This window comes from Chamaea fasciata, unplaced genomic scaffold (assembly GCF_029207755.1).
Source record: "Chamaea fasciata isolate MVZ Bird 193981 ecotype frontalis unplaced genomic scaffold, bChaFas1.0.hap1 SCAF_4, whole genome shotgun sequence".
Classification (NCBI taxonomy): domain Eukaryota; kingdom Metazoa; phylum Chordata; class Aves; order Passeriformes; family Sylviidae; genus Chamaea; species Chamaea fasciata.
The window spans coordinates 21,269,281-21,290,193 of record NW_027094089.1 but is presented as its reverse complement, the minus strand read 5'-3'; the positions used below and the strand labels follow the sequence as shown (position 1 = coordinate 21,290,193).

The window sequence follows — 20,913 nt, the reverse complement described above, 5'->3', positions numbered from 1 at the left end:
GATGCCAGAAGAAAAGCCAGTGTCTTGCCAGTGCTTATTTGATAAAGGATCAAAGAATCAAAGAATATTCTGAGTTGTAAGGGATCCACAAGGATCATTAAGCCCAGCTCTTAAGTGAATGGCCCATAGAGGAATCAAACCCATAACCTGGGTGTTATCAGCACCATGTTCTCACCGAGCATAGGCCGTGCTACTGGCTACACTCACCCTGAGCTAAGCCCTCTTAAAAGAAAAGCAGCAACACATGGGTCAAAATAATTTATTATTTCCGCTGTCTGGGTACTTTATCCATGCAGGTTTCTACAGGAATGCAGGGTGAGTAGCTTTGAGTTACTATTTCCCCAGCTGTGGTTTGAAAGCTACTGCAGGGTAAGGGGCTTTAGACAGTGTGGCTTGGTGGAAGGAGCACTCGCCTGTGCCATGACACCACACCATTCGATGATTAAAGGAAGGCTGTTAAAAACAGAAGGCAGCACAGAGTCCTTCACAAGACAGCATTCCTTTTGTGCATCTTCTTTTTTTTCCTACATTGGTACTTGCCTTCTTCCGGGATTCCAGACACAGCTGATGTGCCTCTTTCAGTTCTGTGAGAGTGTTAATGCACAATTCTGAAGACTGTCACTATAGCAAAGTTCTATCTGTTTTTACGTTTCTCTTTTTTGTTTTTTGCGTTCACAGCTCCATTTACAGTCGATGTTGTTGCTCTTGCATGTCCTGTGGCTTTCAGGTGTTCAAACAATTTATTTCGGGATGGGAAAGTACAATTGCAGGTTACACAGTGGATGGGAACTTCATTCTACAATGAGAAAAAAAACCCAGAATGCTCCACATTCATATTGAATACGTCATCAGTGCAATACACCGATTTCTTGCACACAGTTTCTCCTTGGCAATGAAACAGGAATAAGCTGTTTGTTTCTATCATCAATATTCCATTATTCATTAACAATTAAACACATACTTTTAAAAAACAATTGCAAATATAACTTCATGAAATTTCAAAGTGCGTTAAGCAAAACCAAGACTAGAAGCCTTGCAAATCTAATTCAAAGTAAAGAATAGTTTTGATCTCACCTGACCATACAGGTAATACTTTCGGCTCCAAGATGCAGTGAATTTAGTATGTCTTAGCTGTAGTTATTACAAAGTTTCGCTCCCAGCAAGCATCAATATTAAGAAAGATGCAAATAGTACTGCCTGTCACCTGCTGGGTGACAACAGCTCTTCCCCAGTTGTTTAATTTATTTGAACTGCCTTGCACACTGAACTTTACCAACTCTTCTAGAAATGAAGCTTAGTCCTGCATTTCTCTGTGAGGACAAGAGCTGAAGTTTCAGTTCTATTAAAATCAAAGGGGCAGAATTAGTGGACTGGAGGTGACCAAAAACCAGCTTTCTTTGTAGTTACATGACCCCCACCTTTTAGCCCTCCTGTAAAGACAGACCAAGAGATGAAGAGAAGGCTCCAGGGAGAACTATTGCAGCCTTCCAGTGCCTGAAGGGGGCTTACATAAAGGAGGGGAGAGTGACTTTTTCATACAGACAGGACAATGGGCAATGGTCTTAAACTGACAGAGGGCAGGTCTAGATTACACATTAGGAAGAAATTCTTTACTGTGAGGGTGATAAGGCATTTACCCAGAGAAGTTGTGGATGCCTCATCCCTGCGAAGTGTCCAAGGCCAGGCTGGGTGGGGCTTTGAGCAATGTAGTCTACTGGAACTAGATCATCTTTAAGGTCCCTTCCAACCTATGATTATATTTTAAATAGCACAAGTAATTTGATATACCGTTGTTGAGCTCTCTGAAGATGCCTTAGCAGACTTCTTTGCTTCTTTGGCTTTTTTCCCCTTAGGCTTAGTGCTGCTAACAAAGAGGAACAAAGATGAGTGCACAGGAACATTCAACATTTACAAGCTTCTGACTTTTTCAGTTTTCAATGTCTCTGCTGTTTCTGCTTGTTCTTGCTTCACACAACAAAACGTGTGTACAGGAAAAAAAAAACCACAACAAACCTATAGAATCAATTGTTAATCTGAAAATGTTAAACTGGCTCCTGGGAATTGATATGGCAGCAATCTGCAGTCAAATACCATTTTCAGAGAAGTTCCTACACTCCTTGTTTAGTATCATAGTTTTGGTGAGCAGCCCCCACATTTGAGAGTAAATCTATCCTTGTTTCACAGTATCAAACATGACACAGAATGACACAGTGACTGCAATGCTGCAACCCAACACACCTTTTTGCTTCACTTTTTGTTTCATCCCCTTGGCTGATGTCATCTGTAATGTCTGTGTCCTCTGAACATCCTTGGCCATCATTTACTATCTCCTCTGTTAAGCCACCGTCCTTCTCCATGCTGGGCACTTCCTTTTGTTCAACTGTTTCTTCGTCAGCACTTTGATCAAAAGAGTCCTCATAACTCTGTTGAAACAGAAGAAATCCAAGTTAAATACTTTCAGTTTATCAGTGACTATGCTTATAGTATTATACACATTTACCTCAAACATGAGTGAGTTGGGAGGAGAGAAAGCCATGGACCCTCTTAATTTTACTGTGTGTTTTCAATGAGATTGTAATATGTAAAACCTTAGTTCTCCTGTTTTGAAAGATGAGGCCACCTGTGGTGAAGGGAAGAAACACCAATAAAACAGCCTCTGAAACCACAGAAGAGGAGAATGAAGGTAGCTTTTAACTACACACAGGGTTCATCCTGTTCTGACTACCATTTCTTATTTCACAGATAGTGGCTTGGCTTATAACTTTGCAAAAAGTTAATTATTTAGACTTAAGTTTTCTGTTCCAGACAACTGCCATTAGGACACTCGAGCCAAAGTAACTGAGCTGACTGAAATTAGGCAGACACGCTGTATTTTCCCTCCCTAGCAGATACTGGCAGCCTTTTCCATGTACCAGATCAAACTCAATATATGCATTTTGGCAAAATATCAACTCCCAGTCTGAAGCAGAACAGCAAAACTCTCAAAAGCATAATAACAAATTTGACCTAACACCACATTAATGCAACTCTTACCATCTCTAGTGCACAGTCTCAGCTACCTGAAAAAACTTGGCTAATCCTAACTTCGGGAAAATAAAATAAAACCCACAGAAAACTCCCTGTACTCCACAATGCTTGTCAGAGGACGGAGGTCAGGATTTCTCAGTACAGGACTCCACCTCGTGCAATGCAAGAGTGGCACCTAGTGTCCAGGCTGTAGCAAACTGATGGAACAGAGCCACAGTGACTACGTGCCACCTCTGCAGTGGGAACAGACCTTATTCTCTCAGAGGAGGAAAGAGTTAACTGAAGCCTCATGCCCTGCACAGAAACATGAAAGTCAAGCCAATACTTGGACTACACAACTGGACTGGCCAACATGAAGCCAGGAAACTTCAGCTGCTCCAAAGTCTCATAAAAGTTTCTTAAGAGCAAGAGATAATGACGGGAGTGGGAGAGGGCAGAAAAGATGAACAGAGAATGGGAAATTAGAGTGGAAAGCATGGAAGAGGCAGGACCTGGTACAGACAGCTCACTGGAACAAGGCTAGGACTGAAAAGTAAGTACTTGAAAAGGATAAAGTTTGAGGAAGGCAGACAGAGGAGAGTGCTGACTATGACACTCCCGCCACTCAAGCCTGAAACAGCTTGCACTTGGTGAATTTCACCTGCTGCTGCCAGCACAGATCTGTGATATCACACACAGACTCAGATCCTGGAGTACAACAGGATTGGTGTTACTTTTGTTTGCAGTTCAAGAGAAAGGTGGAATGTGTTCATTCCAACAGCTACAGTGCCAGTAGGAAACCAATACTGTGGCAGTTTTTTTGACCCCCTTTATATCAGAGATTAAAAAACAATGCATTATACCAACTCCTGCAACTAAAGCCAGAAGTGACCACCAAACTGAGCTCTTAATGCATGAAGGCCACTACTGGTCTTCCTGATCAATTCCTTGCATTCTCCCTATCTGCCCGTTTCCATCTGTTTTTATCATACTTCAGACTACAGCCTTTTTAGAGTCAGCACCACATACTAGCATCTGCACTAACAGAACAAAGTGAGGTCTGTGACGTTATTACCATAATATAGTAAGTCTAATAAAAGTTATTCTGGTGGCAAAGAATTAAATGTATTTTAAATTAGTCATCAAATTCTGTGGACTTTCAAGTCCTCCTATTGTGCAAGACAGAAAAAATAGTTTGTCAGAAGATAACAAAACTGGGTCGTAAAGTCCCCAGAGTATCATTATGATTACATACCTTCATTGTTTTCTGTTTCTTCCTTTGTTTCTTTGAGAGTCTGTAAAGATAATTTTTAAATTACCTTTTTTTTTTTTACAGAAAACCCCCCAAAACTAACAGGATTTCTAAAAAGGTATCAAGCTATACTTTTCCTTTATCCTCCTAACATGATATTGAGTAGCCACAAAAAGGAAGTTACTCATGCCAGAAATTAAAACAATAGGTCTCCCAAACTACTCAGTGCATTTAGTAAAACATTTATTCTACTCAGACTGAACCCAAAAATACTAATGAGATAGCTGGGACTATGCTCTGGCTGTTTAAAAAATGAAATTCTGTAACAATTCTGATTCTGAGCACAGTCATTTTCCATTTATACCAACAATCAGCTGACAGTAAGTACCAAATCAATAAGCACTGGTTCCGTGGAAGGCCCTCTGCCTGAAAAATAACAAACCCTTCTTTTCCTTAAATATAACTTTAAGCAGCAGAGAAAATATAAGTCTGTTGTTCTATGGCACTCGAATGCAATCATGCAAATGTGTGTGTTTTACTGGAACTCTGATGCTAAGAAGTATTTCAAATTGCACAATACGGAGAGCAAAGCAGTGGCAAAACAGGAGCTCCATCTGAAGGCCACTAAGACTTAGTAAATCATGAGTCACAATAAAATTAAAAACAATTTAAAGTACTTCTGTTTGGGTATGTCTTCTGTTTCTTCCTCCTCTTTGGTTTGTATTCCATCTGCATCATCCAAAGACACAGGAAATTTCCCTTCCTCCTCTTCCAATTGCTGTCGTAACAGTGATACCATCTCTCGATGCTTCTTTGATTTTTCGTGATTCTTCATGCTGTGAAGACCAGATTGTTACTGCAGGTTGCTCTGAGCAAATATTGCTATATTTAGATGTAAATTAATAACAGGCCCATTATCCAGCACCACTACGTACAGAGATTTCTGCACTGACAATGTCTCTACTGGAAAGATGACCCTGACCTTTTTGTGAAGTTAAAAATTCTTTAAAATGCATTTCTAAACTACTTAAAACCCAACAGCTCCACCCCCAAATCCCCAGCCACAAGTACTTACGCTTTCTCAGTTTTTAACAATTTGTCACAAGCAGGGCAGTACAGACCATCTACAAATTCAGTTTCTTCAGTTTTGACATCCAGTTTGTCTGAAGAGATCAGAGAGAAAAAGTCAAATGAGCAATTTTTGAACAAGCTGCTCTTTAAGCCCCAGAAAACAGTCACAGCACTGACATTCAATTTCTCCAGTACTACTGACGCACAGCTCAAGATCACTTCACCAATGGTGATCACAATGCCTGATTAGACAATGGTATAAAATAACAGCTGCAGCTTTTTCAAAGAAAATCACCAGAGAGGGACAGATTCTAGCTCAGCACCCTCACAGGGAAGCAGTGAGTTGCATTACAGTCAGAACTGGGAATCTGAGCGTGTAAGTGAGCCACACTCACACTGCAGTGACTCAGTACAGATCACCTCCCCAGAGTCCATACCTTCAATGCCTTTTGCCTCCTGTTCTTCTAATTCATCTTCACTGCCTGATCCATCTCCAAATTCCTTTTCATATTGTGCCTCCATCTCTTGCAGCTCTCTCTCCAGATCTGACATAGTTATCCAGCTCTGCTCTTTGTACTGTTCAGCAAGCCTGCAAGCAGAAAAATAGTGTAACTTCTATACTGTGTCCCTAAGAAGGGAACTACAGGAACAGTGTTACTTAAAGGTAACTGTTCTTGGGCATCTCAGGAGGAAAGTACTGAACCAACTTGACTGATGGAGCAAACGACTGGAAATTGAGCAATCTGAGCTAATTTGTGATGTCAGTGAGCTCCTCTACACTGCAAGCAGAGATATTAACATAGGTGGGTCCTTGGTTGGACTTCAGACAGAATATGCTGTGCAGCGTAGTCAGTATCAAGCTGACAGCAAGGAAGTCAGCTCAATCCTACTCTAAGACCCAAACTCACAAAAATACAGGACAATGAAATCCACAAGCACATTACTCCTTGACTGTGTGCTATGAGAATATACCAGCTCAGTTTTCCCAATCTAAGTGTGCCCCAAGTTACCAAATACGGCATCACAGGACAGCTGAATTTTGCTCTAGCTGGCTTCTGTCTTCAGAATTATCAAGCCACTTGTCACTAAATGCATAACCGTAGTTTACTGTCCCAAAAGGGATAAAGCATATATGTATATATAGAAAAACAGTACATAATATACTCCTTACATGTTATTACATAATTTTAATCAATATGCCACTATTTTGCGAGTGCACTCTTAATAAGAATTTAAGCTCCTCCCTCATACATGCAGGCAAACAGTTCTTCCAGTTGAAAAAATTAATTGTGGTTATAGTCAGGAGACCACCCCTTCTTATTTTGGCAAAAAAGCATGAGACACTGCATTTAGTCCAAGGAAAGTTCCAAAGCATTAAAAGGAAAGACAAACTAAGCTCATTTTGTCCTCCTTTTTAGAAGGTACAGCTCCAAGGCAGATGAAGGCCATCTAAGTCCAGGTTTTTACAGTCCTATTCCCCCTTATTCTAAAACTTACATGCCTTTTCCTTTAAAGGAACAAAGATTAAATTTAATCTATTAAATTTTATTTCCCCAGCTAAGTAAAAGCACACTGGGTTCTGTGCTATTACAACCAGATACCCACAGCACCCAGTAACCATTCGCCAGTTATGTTAGATCTCTACAAGTCAGTACAATGCAGAAACCAGAGTTTTAAAAAGCTCAGACTTGAGACCAAAATAAATACCTACAATTTTCAAGGATGTTTAAAAGAGCAAGTGGAGCTACTATTACAATCTATGTCTATATTGTATCCTCATGGATAGTTTCTCCAAGTTAAAAAAAAAGAAATATTTGTTTCACATGTACATACTTGGCTTGTTTTAGCTTCTGTTGCCTCCGAAATTCCTCTGCTTTCCTAGTTTTTTCTGCATTTTGTTCTTCTACAAGTTTTCTGTGAGCCTGTACTCTTTTATCCCTTTTACGAATAAAAGCTACTAGCTGACGGATCAGTTCATTCCTCTCTTTCCTTGCTTTCTCTCTTGTTTTCTTGTTCTCTTTTTCCATAGCTCGTTTCTCCCAGCGGTTTGAGGCTTGTCGTGTGTCATACTCTTCTTTCCAAGCAAAGTTTTTCTGAGTACAGAAACTCTGCCAATATGCATAGAAAGGGTGGACGACCTGAAAGAATAAACAAAACTACTAAGTCACTTGTTAAGGAGGGACAGAAAAAACAGAGAAATAATTCAGAGCTTTTGTAACAGTTTTTTCCCGAACTTCTATACAGGCCACAGTTTTGCGTCATATCAATGAAGATTTAGAGAAACATCTAAATCTAACATCATCATCAAAGTTTGAAAGCACTTCAATTCAACAACCTTGTCTAAACTGTTACAAACTGCAACTTCTAAAAATACCCCCCTGCAGGATTGGGTCATGCTGACAACTAGTGTCCAGTTACTTAGCTCCGCTGTATTTCTCCTGTCAAACTGAAAAGCACAGTCAGAAACAGGCATGCTGCCTGCAAGCTGTACTTGCCCACATTAAACCACACCAGAGGTCAGCCATACATTTGCACAGCATTAAAAAAGAAGCAAAATAATACATAATGTTATTTCTTCCCTGTACATTCTCTCTGCTTCCTGAACAAGACAGAAATGAATAGCCCTTGATGATACAACAGCAGGTGCCCTGACTTGCACAGTTTAACAAGGGGCTATGTGAAGAAACATTTACTCCTCCTTTGCTAGCAAACTACAGGACTTAGGTTAAAACTTAGGTTAAAATTACATTCCCTAGCTTTCACATTACAAGAAAAAGTAAGTAATTGTTATTGATTCTTCTCTCTTTTACTGTCCATCGGTAAATGCTGGACTAACAACATGCCATCATAATCACTTTGGGTTTTTTCTTTATTTCTCTCCAAATAATTATTGTCCTTCTGCATTTTGTATACTCAGCAATCAAGATATGCCTAAACTCCCTTCCTACACTACTTGCCCTATCAATCTTCCTTTTTATTATTCAGTCCTATATGCTCTACTGCTCATATTTTGGGATGCCTCATAGAAGTATTTAACCTAATGGTTTAATATGTTTTCTTCATGTGAGTCATCTTTTTCTGCCATTTTTTTTCACAGGAGCTACAACTATCAACTGTTATTCACAGGAACTCAACAATAACTTCCAGCAGCCTATCTATATGCAAAGTTCATTGCTGTGGCTTCTGGCAGGTATTCAGTACAGTTTTTCCCTGCTATAACAAAAAAAAAACAAATAAACATTCATATTTCATCCAACAACCTAAGTTATATTAGACTACCTACTCCAGTTTTCTGCTTCAGAAGAGGATACTAATGTACAAAAGAATGCACACCCATCAACTGATGTCAGGGATCATCCTCCCCTACACCAGATGTGTAAGGTGAGACTCTCCCTGTTCTCAGCAGATACCTTAACCTGCACGTCTGGCATTCTTCAGCAGTCTGTATAGCAGAAGTCCCTTGCTGAACTCTCAGGTAGGTTTTGTTTTGTTTACTACTCATATTTGGAAATGACCACTTTTATTTCTGCATCTAGTTGACCTGCAAGTCTTCTCTTCCCATGAAGATTTGTGAACTCATGACCTTAAGAATATTTTTCCTGGCTGCCTGGCACTGATCAAGCTGACTCTCCATCTTTTTGTGAATTTAGAGCAGACCAAACCAGAGAGCATTCACATCACAGACTTTGAAGCCTTTGTATAGATTTTGTAGCTCTCTTCTAAAACTCCTTTTCCATTATATTCCTACTATGTAGAAAAGTGAGCATGGCAATGCTGGAAATCCTCTGACAGTGTAGTCTGTCTGAATACAAGACAACTGAGAAAACTATCTTTCTACTTAACAGAGGTTATTTCCTATAAAATACCCCTATGAATCCCTAGGGGGAAAATAAAGTTAGCCCTCTGCTTCCAGAACAGTGTGAAGTAGGCAGATGTCAAAGCATGTTGAATTAGAATTCCAGTCTTTTTCACAGTTACTAATTGACATAAATATTAAAGCTATTTTGAGTCTATAATCATATGGCCTCAAAAGGAGCAGTTTTCAAAGGTATTTCAAGATAACTACATTAAAAGACAGATTTTAGCTCGTTCAGAGACACTGTATTCTCCCTGAGAAAGACTTCCATTTGTTAAGCCATTCTGTAATTTCTCCCCACATCTAAACACTCTTTCTGGCACTTCTTAAGAAGCTTGATTTATAACTTTTGTTTCCAAGTCCAGTCAAGTTTTGTACCACTGAAGCTACTAACTTTTAAGGCATGTATCAATTCAAATTTCATAAATTAGCCATACAGAGAAAGTGACAGGGAGAAGTACCACACTAGAAGCAACATTTGAGGGCATTTCATACTGTGCAGTTATTCCCTAAGGAAAGTGTTATCATCTCATAATTTAATTTCAACATCGAAATACTGGTAAACTTAAAAAAAATCCTAAATCTGATAGTCTGATAGATTATAACAAACAGTTGCCAAACCAGATGGCAAGAATTCAAGTCATACAAGTACCCATACACTTTCTTTCTTCACAGAGGAAAGCATGAAATGTTTTCTGAATCAAATCTGAATACAGGCCAATTGCAGATGACAATGTAATCATAATGGAAGCTCACATTGCCAGTCAACATCACATCTACTTTCTAAAGGCTGTGCTACACACTACATGCAGTTTTCCCGTATGAGGCAAGATACTACATGTTACACCACAAAAAAATATTATCTCAATACCCGTCTGTAACTTAAGTTGTGTTAAACACAACTCACTCTCATCAGAGTGGTAAACTACTCTCATCAGAAAGCAAAGAAAACATCCATTCTTTTACTTTATAGGTCTTGCACTAGACTTAAGTTCCACTGGCATAATTGATGGTTGGCCCTGTGAAGCATCTGTCTGACAACTCACCTGGCTAATACTATAGTCCAACAGGAAATACCAATTTTAATTCACATAAATATGAATCAGACCACAAGCACTTCCTTTGCAGTAATGGCCTGCAATAGTAGAAAATAACCACAGATATATGGTGTTCACCTCAGAGACCAGAAGGAGCCTTTACTTTGGGACAAAGTAATGGTTTAGCTCCGTTACCTGCAGTTCAGTTTTACACTTGCCCTTACCGTATCATAGTCACTATGGGAATATCCAAACATAGGGAATTCTTCAATATCTTCCTGCATCATATATTCCAACTCTTCCTTCGCAATTTTCTCAAAAACTTGTCGATAGACTGTAAAGAATCCCTGAAATAAATAAATAAGTAAGCCTTTTGCAGGGCTCAATAACAGATGTACAAATGCTCAGGTGCAGTGTATTTCAGAGAAAAACTGCTACACTGCAAGAACAACTCAAAACCAGGATAAAAGCCTCGCAAGCACTTGCTCGAGGTACAAGACCCCTCTTAACAAAGTTCCACTATCTCTCATGCCTTTTGTTTCCACCTTCTTCACACAGTCTCTTGCACATGTAGTCAAATACAAATTTTAGAAGAAAAAGAGTTTCCATATGCTGGAGATGGTGATAAGTTTCTAGTTACGCAGGATCAAGTTTTATGGAAGTTCCAGACTTAAAATCCACTATGAAATATCCTATATTTTTCTAAATTAATATGCTACTGACTACTAGTACAGTAACAAAAGGACAGGTAAGAATTTTCTCTGGTGGATGTTTTTCTAATCACCTGGAGCTTTTTAATATATGATGTCTATTTTAAATTCCAATGGGAAATTCAAAGATCCAGTAGGGAATCAATTATAGCAAGCATACCTTCCCCAAAGACTGTTGTTACATTGCTTTTCTGTAGCTTTAAGCATTCTAGCTTGATAAAGGTATTTCTAAATAAACAGATGGTACTGCAAAGCCCTGGAATGTTTCACTATGTAAGATAAATAAACAATATGCACACATCTGTAGTTGTACAGCATAGGTGGACATCATGAGTAAGTACTTGTTGGACAATATGCAAGAATTAAAGCTTCCTTATACATCCAGGGTAAGTTTTGTCTTAGATTTGCATAAGCTGTGCTAACAACTCTACATATAACTTTAACACAAAACAAATGTCAACACCTATAATGGAATTTAAACTAATTCATTAAAGATTGATTCATTACCTTTTCATCATCCCCATATCCAGAATAACAGCTAACAGTGAAGTAGTGCAGCAGATCTAAGCTATCATCTTGATAGTCTCCATCAACTCCCCCTTTCAGCAGAGCCTCCCTGTGATTATCATACCTGGAAAAAAATCACAGCATCAAGGATGTAGGCACAGAACACCCCTCAGTGCTGATAAACTAACACAGTAAACCTCTCACATCACTGTATAGCTTAACCCACTGTCTGTAATTTGTCTCTCACATCCAAAGTTTTCAGAGAGAAAAAACATGACAGATCCAGTAAATATTCCCGCTTGACCTTAACTATTATTTTATCTGCAATATCTATAGCAGTAATTCCTTAACAGCCAGCTAGCAATCAATCATTTGAGCAAGATGCCTCACCAAACTTCCAGAAACGGTAGAACGGTAGAATTATTTAAATCACCCAATACTTACATGCACTCAAAAAAACCCCAAATCATACATAAGCACATAAAAACTGAAAAACGGTCCTGTATTTTCAATGAGGACAAATTCAGGAGAGGTGGTTTTGGCTGTGTAATCTGGTAGATGCTTCAGCCCATGTGAAAAACAAGCTACAGAGAATATTTACACTAGCAATCCCTTAGAAATGTGTATGTCTGCATTTGAAAATTGTTCTGAACACCCGTACGCACTGCCCAAGGCCTGAGCAGCGCTGCCCCGTGCTGGGGGAGGAGGAAGCAGGCCAAGCCTGGCTGTTGCCAGGGCGCTCCTGGGGGCCCAGCCCGCCCTCAGCTCCCGGCACACCACGAGGAAGTCGACCGTGCGGAGCTGTGCCCCTCCGTGGGGCTGCATGGCTCTAACTCCCACAAAGCCTAAAGCCAGGCGGCTGCTCCTGCCCACGGATGCCCGCGCTGACTTGCTGCGAGGCCCAGGAGCAGCACAGGACAAGCCCTGGCACAGCCAGGGGTAATAAAGCGCTGCCAGGCCAAGCGCCGCTCACCAGGCCCGTTCCTGTGGGTCGCTGAGCACGTCGTACGCCGCCTGGATCAACTTGAACTGCTCCGCCGCCTCCTCCGCGTTCTCGAGGTTTTTATCTGCAGGACAATTTAACGAAACCGTGTCAGCGGCGATCAGGCTCGGCGGCAGCAGCCGCCCCGCCGCCCCCGGCACCGAGCCAGGCGACAGCGCGGTGCCCCCGCGCCGCGCGGGGCCCGGGCCGGGGCCGAGGCCGGGCCCGGCCCGTACCCGGGTGCCAGCGCAGCGCCAGCCGGCGGTACGCCCGCTTCAGCTCCTCCTCGGCGGCGTCGCGCCGCACGCCCAGCACCTCGTAGTGGCACTTCATGGCGATGGCGGCGGCGGCCGACGGGGCGGGGATACCGGGACGCCGGGCACCGCCGCCCCGCGCCAGGAGGGGAGAGGCCGGCAGCGGGAGGAGCGAGGCGGGAGGGGCGGGAGCTGCGGCGCGGTGTCGCCGGCCTGCCGACAGCGCGCTGGGGACGTTTCTCCCCGGCTCGCGGCCGGGTTCTGGCCGGGGAGATTAACCGGATACCTTGTGCTGAAATTCACAGAATCAACGAAGGTGGAAAAGATCTCCGAGGTCATCGAGTCCTACCTGAGACCCAACACCACCGTGTCAACCAGACCATGGCACTGATGCGACGTCCAGGCTTTTCTTAAACACCTCCAGTGAAGGTGACTGCACCCTCCCTGGGCAGCCCATTCCAATGTCTAATCATCTTTTCTGTGAAGAAATTACTCCTGATGTCCAGCATTAACGTCTCCGGGCACGGCTTCAGGCTGTGTCCTCTTGTCCTATTGCCATTTACCTCAGAGAAAATTCTGGCCCCAGCCTGGCCACACCTTCCTTTCACGGAGTTGAAGAGAGCAATGAGGTCCCCCCGAGCCTCCTCATTTCCAGGGTAAATATCCCTGCTTCTCTTAAAACCTGTGCTCTAAGCTTTGTTGTGCTTCACAGCTTGGTTTCCTTTTTCTGAACTTGCTCCAGCACCTCAAAGTCCTTCCTGAACTGAGGAGCCCAGACCTCAACACAGGACTCAAGGTGTGACCTCACTAGTGGTGAGCACAGGGGAAGGACACCTTCCCTAGGCCTGCTGGCCACGCTGTTTCTGAAAAACATACTTCTGATTCCTGTGGGTGTTGAGGAACTCAGAGGCACAGCCAGCACAGCACACATTCTCAAGGTACCTTTTTTTTATACCTGTGATCTTCAGAGATTTTAGGGTTGGTCCAAGTCAGTTTCCTTCTCTAGGTCAGGTGTGTATCAGTAGGCACTACCCAAACAGAGCTTTGGATCAGACAGCAAGATCTGGAGGCCCTGATCTCCCAGTAAAATCTGGAGGTCCTAATCACAGTGTTTAATCCAGGCATGGCAAATTGAACATGAGCCAGCAGTGCCCTGGCAGCCAGGAGGGCCAACCCTGTCCTGGGGGCATCAGGCCCAGCATGGCCAGCTGGGCAAGGGAGGGGAATGTCCTGCTCTGCTCTGTGCTGGGGTGGCCTCACCTCGAGTGCTGGGGGCAGTTTTGGGTCCCATGAAAGTAAGAAGGATATAAAGCTATTGGAGTGCATCAGGAGGAGGGCAAATTAGATGTGGAGAGGTCCGGAGGGCAAGACTGGGGAGCAGCCGAAGTCACATGGCTTGTTCAGCTTGCCGAGGTGGCTGGGGGGCGGGGGAAGGAACACACACCTCACTCCAGTGTACACCTTTGTCTCAGGAGGTTTTGTTTGGAATAGAGTCAATTTTCATCACAGTAGCAGGTAGGGAGCTGTGTTTTGGATTTGTGCCAGAAACACAAATGTTGTGTTGATGGTAACAGAAATGCCTGCATTATTGCCGAGCAGTGCTCAGACTCATAGCCTTTTTTGCTTCTCACCCCACCCACCAGAGAGGGGTGCACAAGAAACAGAGGGGACGCAGCCAGGGCAGCTCACCCCAGCTGTCTGCAGGAGGATCCCACCACACCTTGCTCAGCACACAAAGCCGGAGGAAGAAGAGGGCAACATTCAGAGTGACACTTTTGTCTTCCTGAGTCACTGTTACATGTGATGGAGCCTGGCTTTCCCGGGAGGTGAACACCTGCCTACCCACAGGACATACTAGATAAATAAACTTGTTTTACTTCTGTGCATGGCTTTTTCTCTATAAAAAGCTTTGGTTTTTGCTAAATAGTCCACATTTCAACTCGCAAGTTTCCATTTCTACCCTTCCGATTCTCTACGCCATCCTACCAAAGGAGAGTGAGCAGGCAGCTCTCTGGGACTGAGTTGCCAGCTCAGTGTGTCAGGGAAAACCACAACAGTACGTCAGTGAAAATTCAAGTTGGACATCAAGGTTCTTTATACAGGGAAGTGCTCATGGCACCAAGCCTGTCAAGAAAGAGGGTCTGGATGATGACCTTAGTCATATGGCTTAGGGTTAAATAGTTCTGCAAGGAGTTAAGTTGGACTCCATGATACTGATGGGGGTCCTTTCCAACTCAGCTGTGTCTATGTATTAGACTATGTGAACTGAGCACATGCTTATAAATTCACCATGGAATATGGAATCAATCATATGGAACATAGACCACTTTGCTGCTCAAGTTAGGTGGGATTTCCCTCACCCTGCTGGGTGGGGTGGTATTTAGAACTTAACAGGTCAGTTTCCTCTTGAGCCTTGCAGCATTAAGATGCTGGAAATTGAAACAGAGGAATCACATAGTAACATAGTTAGAGCAAGACTTAGAAACACAAGAAAGTTTGAGGGAGTGCAGAGAGACAACTAATCAGTGGAAGAACCAGGTCATGAGGACAGGAAATGTGAACTAGATTAAAGGTATGTAATAAAGAAATAGCTCCAATAAAGTTGTCCAGAGCAGTTGTGGATGAACCATCCCTGAAGTGTTTAAGGCCAGGGATGCCATGTTATTTCTCAAAACCCAGAATCCCAGAAGACAATAAAAGAATGCAAACTCGATCTTTATAAAGAAATGTATATTTTGTTTACTTAAAAACAGAAGTTCAGATGTGTTTGTTTGTACAATGTAAATTCAAATATTTACAATATTCGGTTGATACTGTATGAAGTTTCATCCCTTGTAACACCTATGCAGATCCTTCAGCTCTGAATAGCTTTTTTTGCTTCTTCCTCTGAATTTTGCGTAGCTTCTTCTTATCTTTAACAATTGGCTTTGACTCTGGTTTCACAAGCTGTATTTCCACTGGCTTCTCTTCAGCTGGAGTTTCGAAGACCACGTCGGTAGGATCTTCTTCAATAAGGACCTTAGTCCCTTTTTTCTTAATCTTTTGCACTTCTTTCACTTGCTGCTTTTCTCTAAACTTAGCCGCCACTGACAATCTTATCAGCCGGCGATGCTATAAAAATAAGAATTAAAATTTCATCATGTTTCAAATAAGCAAGATGGAAGAAATCTGGTATTAAAGAAACACATGCCAATTTCTCTGCCTAATGGTCAAGACCCCCCATGTAAAGCCAACTTTTCAGTGACATGACTTCTGCATTCCTTTGATGATTACAAAACTACTCTGTTCTCAAACTGTCATCAGTTTAGGGCATGACAAAGGGTCATGGGGAAAGGCATACTTGATGCTCCTGCACAGACTAACTGCAAGGCTGGCTTTCAAATCAGTTGCTAAATGAAAGAGAAAACAAAGACGGAGCTGCTTACCATATTTGGGGACTGGTAATGAGGATTTTCATACAGAGTTGGTCCTCCAAAGCTACCTTGGAAGATTTTTATGAGGTTCAGGACAAAACGTGGCCCAATTTCTACTAAAGATGCATCTTCTTCTATTATCTGCAATAAAAAGAAAACTTTCTCCATTTCTCACAGACTGAATCAAAGCATTTGACTTGCAGGCACCTTGCATGTGTGTTGGGGGTTAGGTTTGTTCCTGTTTTACTCTAAAGAACTTTTTCCTGTAAGTTACTAGTAGACTAAGTACTGGGTGCTTAAGGGTGCTTGACCAAAACAAAGTCAGAAGGCGGAGATAAGGACAGGGTTGGGGGCAGCTTTGCTCTCAGCATCCCACCGGAAGGACACAGGCAGGCTGCTGCTTGCTGCGGGGAGGAGCTGGCTGTCCCAACCGGGTCTGGTCCTGAGAAAATTCACCACCATCTGCTCGGGGGCCCTGGAACGCTGAGCTCGCCTCCCCCTGCCCTGCTGGGCCGCCCTGTCCCGCCACCGTGGTTACTTCAGCGCTGCCTTGAGGTTTCTTGCTACTCTGTAGCCCCGCACTGCATTGCCCTGCCCTGCCAACATCCCAGACGTTCCAGCTATCACCGTGGAGCTTCTCATCATCCACCAGCCCGGGATTTTCCACCGTTCCAGCTTTGCTGCTCTCAGAGTCTCAAGAGACTGGAGTCCCCTGGGCTTTGTTTCACAAAGCCCCTCGAGGTTCCTGGTTCTGTTATTATTGTTGCTTGTTTGTTTTTATTGTAGATGTTGTTTGTTTGCCTTTGTTATACATACTAGTAAAGAACTGTTATTCCTATTCCCATCCATCTGCCTGAAAGCAGCTTTAATTTCCTAAATTATAGTAGTTTGAAGAGAGGTCCCTCCTTAGCATACCTGTCTTTCAAACCAAGACAATATGGTAATACACAACTGAATTTAAATCCGAAATATGGTATCTGATTAGCTAGATTTGTATAAATCCAGCTGTACATAAAGCAGTTCTTTGAAATTTAAACAAGCCTTTCGAGGACTTGTTATTTTTGTATTCCATCTAGAGAAAGTAAGCTCTAGATCACTTTGGGTCAAAGCAGCAATTTAGGTCAAGGCACAGTTTAGGCCTTGGGTAGTATGTCCTGCTACCAAGATATCCATCACAGAACCACAACTCAAATTCAAGTTCAGAGAACCAGATCTCTCCAGAGATACGGGAGAAGGTAAGTAATTTCACGACATGGAATCTGCATGCACTGGGAGTTGGCATATCCTGGTAACAACCATAATGATTCTTATTTTAATGGATTTGACATGGAATTACTCCACTAACCTCCTTCTGAAGAGCTAAGGGAGACCACTCACCTGGTAATTGCGAAACCAGATCCTTTCATCAGTGATGCTGAAGGTGAAAACGTGATCAACAAAAGGCTGACTTTTGGGGTGGTATTGTGGTGTACTAAATATCTGTAATAAAAGGCAGTGTTTCTGAACATCTGCAATTTAGGAGGTCAAACATAAATGGCTCATTTGAAACTCCTTTTAATTACTGAAATTCCAAACCCAGGTTACATTTCAAAACTCAAAACATAAGAAGTGTTTGAGCATGCTAAGAATATGATCCCAATCCTTTGTGATCCTTTCAAAGTTCAAAAGTGTAAAACTGCTACTTGAAAAAAGTATTTGCAATTTTTGAATACATTGCCAAAAAACATCTCCAGTGAAGAAACACCAGGCAGTAGAACTACAGACTGACCTGAATAAACAATTCTTTCAGCAGGGTATAGTGTGGCTCCTGGTCAAATATCTACAAAAAATAAAAACATTGTTTTACATACAAGGCTAAATGCAATAGTCATGAAAAACAAATAAAAACATATCAAAATGAAATCAAATCTATACTTACTGGATCAAAAGACAAAAGGGGTCTTGAACCCCTTAGGCAATTTCCTGTCATCTTCAATTCAGCCAGTGTGTGAACTACAGTGATTAAAAAAAACCCAAAAAGGTTATTACTTACAGAAAACTTTTCAGACAAAACAGCTAGAAACACAATGTCCACCAGCTTACCATTCTGCACCAAGAATTTAGCAGATGGTCCTTGTGGTGTGTTTGAAAGCCTGCAGAGGACAGGTGGTGGGGGAAAGAGAAAGAAAAATGTTACCAGCAGTCAGAAGACATGCTGTATTTCCACATTACACCCCAACCAGTTATTCTTGCATTTAAGTATTTTCTGTCACTTTTATAGCCATACTGAGTTCCTTTAACATCCTCATAAACACTTGTTTTCTAAATAATTTTGTAAAATGCTTCTGCAAACAGTCTCCAAAAGCTTGTCATGCATTGTAAATTTGCACTATCCATGGAAGTGCAATATTAGAATTCATCTTCACAATTACAGTAGGAAACATCAGCTAGAACTGAAGCATCTGCAGCTATAAACAGAAATGTAACAAAATGTAACATTTCTTACCACATGTAGAGATCCTGTTTCTTTTTGGCTTCAAAAAAGATGCACTTATTGCAGTTTTTCATTTCACACACCTACACAAGACACTTCAAATTAGCTGCTTATAAACATGCTAAAGACATTTTTGAAAACTTTCCACACTCCTCTCTAGTATTTTACCCTCTCCAAAATGCAACTTCAAAAGCAAAGATCTTGTCTTATTAAATGACACCTACTGATACCCAGATTTTGGTTAGTGTTTGTTTTTTGGTGGTGTTTTGTTTTTTTGTTTGTTTTTTTTTTTTTTTTTTTTTTTTTTGTGGGTGGTTTGTTGCTTTTTTGGGTTTTTTGGTGTGGGTTTTTTTTGTGTGTGCTTTTTTTTAACATCTCATGTACTTACTACAAGCAGCAATAACTTCATTAAAGCTACAACCAACCTGATAAACTCTCCAGATACAAACACAAGAACAGGAGATGAGACATTAGGTTCTAGGTTCAGAACTATCAGTGTCCTACCACATTTGGGCTGGCTGCATATTTTTTTCCTGCATTGTTCACATACAAGCTATACTGCACCTCTCACCCACACAGAAAAGCACATTGTGCTGTATTTCTTCTGATGAAAATCTGTATCTAATTAAAAGTTTCATTCTGGTTTTATTAATCAAAAGTCAACTTTCTGTTTAAACATAAGTGCTTTTTGGAAATCAATAATTTTCACCTATGAAGCTGTACTTTGGACTTGGTTGCCCCTTTCCCTTGCACACTGAATTTCCATATGAAATAAAATAAAATAAAATAAAATAAAATAAAATAAAATAAAATAAAATAAAATAAAATAAAATAAAATAAAATAAAATAAAATCCTGAATTACCTCGTTGATTACAAATAACTGGTCTTTACGGTCCATTTTAGTATCTGGAAGACAAAAACATTTACAAGGCTGAAAAACCAATTAAATACAGGAAATTCTTTTAACAGTCATGTCTTTTGCAAAAATTTTACTAGTTTATAAATGAAATGGTAATTATCAAACTGTTCCTGCCATGTCATGGAATAAATAAACATAGAACAAAACTAACTGTGCAGGTACTAGACTGATGCCATAGGATTCACTTCCCAGAAAATATTATGATACAATTGCTGTACTTGTTGGCTCAAAAGGTGTTTGTTTAAGATACAAGTTTCATCAAAACTCTTTTGTACCACATTAAAAAAAACAACCAAAAAAACAACAGTTTGTTAGGAGCTCTTGGCTTAAAAGTATTCTCAAAATATAAGTTAAGAATGATGTTCAACTCCCACCTGCTTTAGAGTGAGGCATCAATGTTCTTAAGTCCTGCATTAGGTGTCTTGTTCTGAAATTAATTCCACGAGAGGAGAATATCAGCACTCGCTCCTTGTTTTTCCATTTGCCCTAGGAAAAAAACACAACAGTTATGTGGGAAGCTTCTAGCCTTAACATTGTTATAACACAGCAAAAATAAAAGTTTGGATAGTAAATACAGAAAGACACAACAAGAACCTTCGTTTATATCTGCCTGCCCAGACAGAACCACCCTCTCAGCAAGATTGGAGACTTCCCTACAGAATAGGGGGGCACTGCTTTTACAGGAGGAACTGTCCTCATCCTGATCCACAGTGTACACCCAGGCACAGCCTTTCACTTCCACCGAAGTATTAATAAGTCACGTGCGTCGCTTATTTTCCTGCAAAATGGGCTCAGGGACAGCCCCAGACCACAACCCAGCTTTTCCTGTAGATAAGCATATTGTGAAATCTTTGTGTTTACACGCGGTATTTTACGTTTTTCTTACAACCAATTACCGAAACTTTTTCTGTATGATTCCTAAATGGAACAGGCACAATTTCCCTACAGCCTCTGTATACAACAGAATTGCCCAGCTCTTCCAAATACTTCTGAGACTGAAGTAACACATCGACATCGACCAGCATAGCACTTTTCGCGTATTCTCACGGAAACAACGCACCGCCACATTTACTTCTACCTGTGCGGTTATTACAAAAGATTACGAATAAACCTCTCTGTCCCGGCTTAGCTGGTGTTCCCTCAAACAGCCGAGCCCCGGCGCGGCGGGGAGGCCGGTCCCCGGGCCGAGTGGCGGTACCTGGGACACGGGCGGCGGGATGGTGTATTCCTGCGGCGGGACGCTGCGCTCCTCTGGCACCGCCTCGCCGGCGCTCGGGGCGCTCCTGGCGCGCTTCGCCTTCCCCGCGGCCAGCGCGCCACGCTTCCTCTTGGCCGCCATCTGTCCCCACGCCATGCCGCGCTCGCTGCTCGCCCACCCCCCTTCCCGTATCACGCGGTTCCTGTGCTCGCATTTCCTGTGCTGGCGAGGGTG

The 20,913-nt window shown here is 41.9% G+C and overlaps 2 protein-coding genes and 1 long non-coding RNA gene across 4 annotated transcripts; 1 reads left to right on the top strand and 2 right to left on the bottom strand.

Moving 5' to 3' along the window:
- Positions 1-224: 224 nt before the first annotated feature.
- DNAJC21 (DnaJ heat shock protein family (Hsp40) member C21) lies at positions 225-12,786 on the bottom strand. 2 transcript variants are annotated; one of them, XM_066181051.1, is made up of 12 exons: positions 12,658-12,786; positions 12,413-12,506; positions 11,440-11,563; positions 10,447-10,569; positions 7,163-7,467; positions 5,767-5,918; positions 5,334-5,421; positions 4,936-5,094; positions 4,262-4,301; positions 2,239-2,423; positions 1,789-1,864; positions 225-796 (listed from the first exon to the last, which is right to left on the bottom strand). In XM_066181051.1, the coding sequence occupies exons 1-12, from the start codon at positions 12,752-12,754 to the stop codon at positions 635-637; spliced, it is 1,605 nt and encodes a 534-aa protein (XP_066037148.1). In that variant the 5' UTR covers positions 12,755-12,786; the 3' UTR covers positions 225-634. The 2 variants fall into 2 exon arrangements, with proteins under 2 accessions (XP_066037148.1, XP_066037149.1); XM_066181052.1 differs by having other exon boundaries at positions 1,789-1,861; positions 12,658-12,785.
- A 198-nt stretch (positions 12,787-12,984) lies between these two features.
- LOC136288833 (uncharacterized) lies at positions 12,985-14,555 on the top strand. Its single transcript, XR_010720594.1, has 2 exons — positions 12,985-13,613; positions 14,319-14,555. It is a non-coding gene; the product is annotated as an uncharacterized lncRNA (long non-coding RNA).
- An 820-nt stretch (positions 14,556-15,375) lies between these two features.
- Positions 15,376-20,875, bottom strand: BRIX1 (biogenesis of ribosomes BRX1). The gene is made up of 10 exons (XM_066181050.1): positions 20,680-20,875; positions 19,856-19,967; positions 19,425-19,468; positions 18,574-18,644; positions 18,171-18,220; positions 18,007-18,080; positions 17,857-17,907; positions 17,466-17,567; positions 16,101-16,229; positions 15,376-15,786 (listed from the first exon to the last, which is right to left on the bottom strand). The coding sequence occupies exons 1-10, from the start codon at positions 20,833-20,835 to the stop codon at positions 15,517-15,519; spliced, it is 1,059 nt and encodes a 352-aa protein (XP_066037147.1). The 5' UTR covers positions 20,836-20,875; the 3' UTR covers positions 15,376-15,516.
- Between the last annotated feature and the right edge of the window lie 38 nt (positions 20,876-20,913).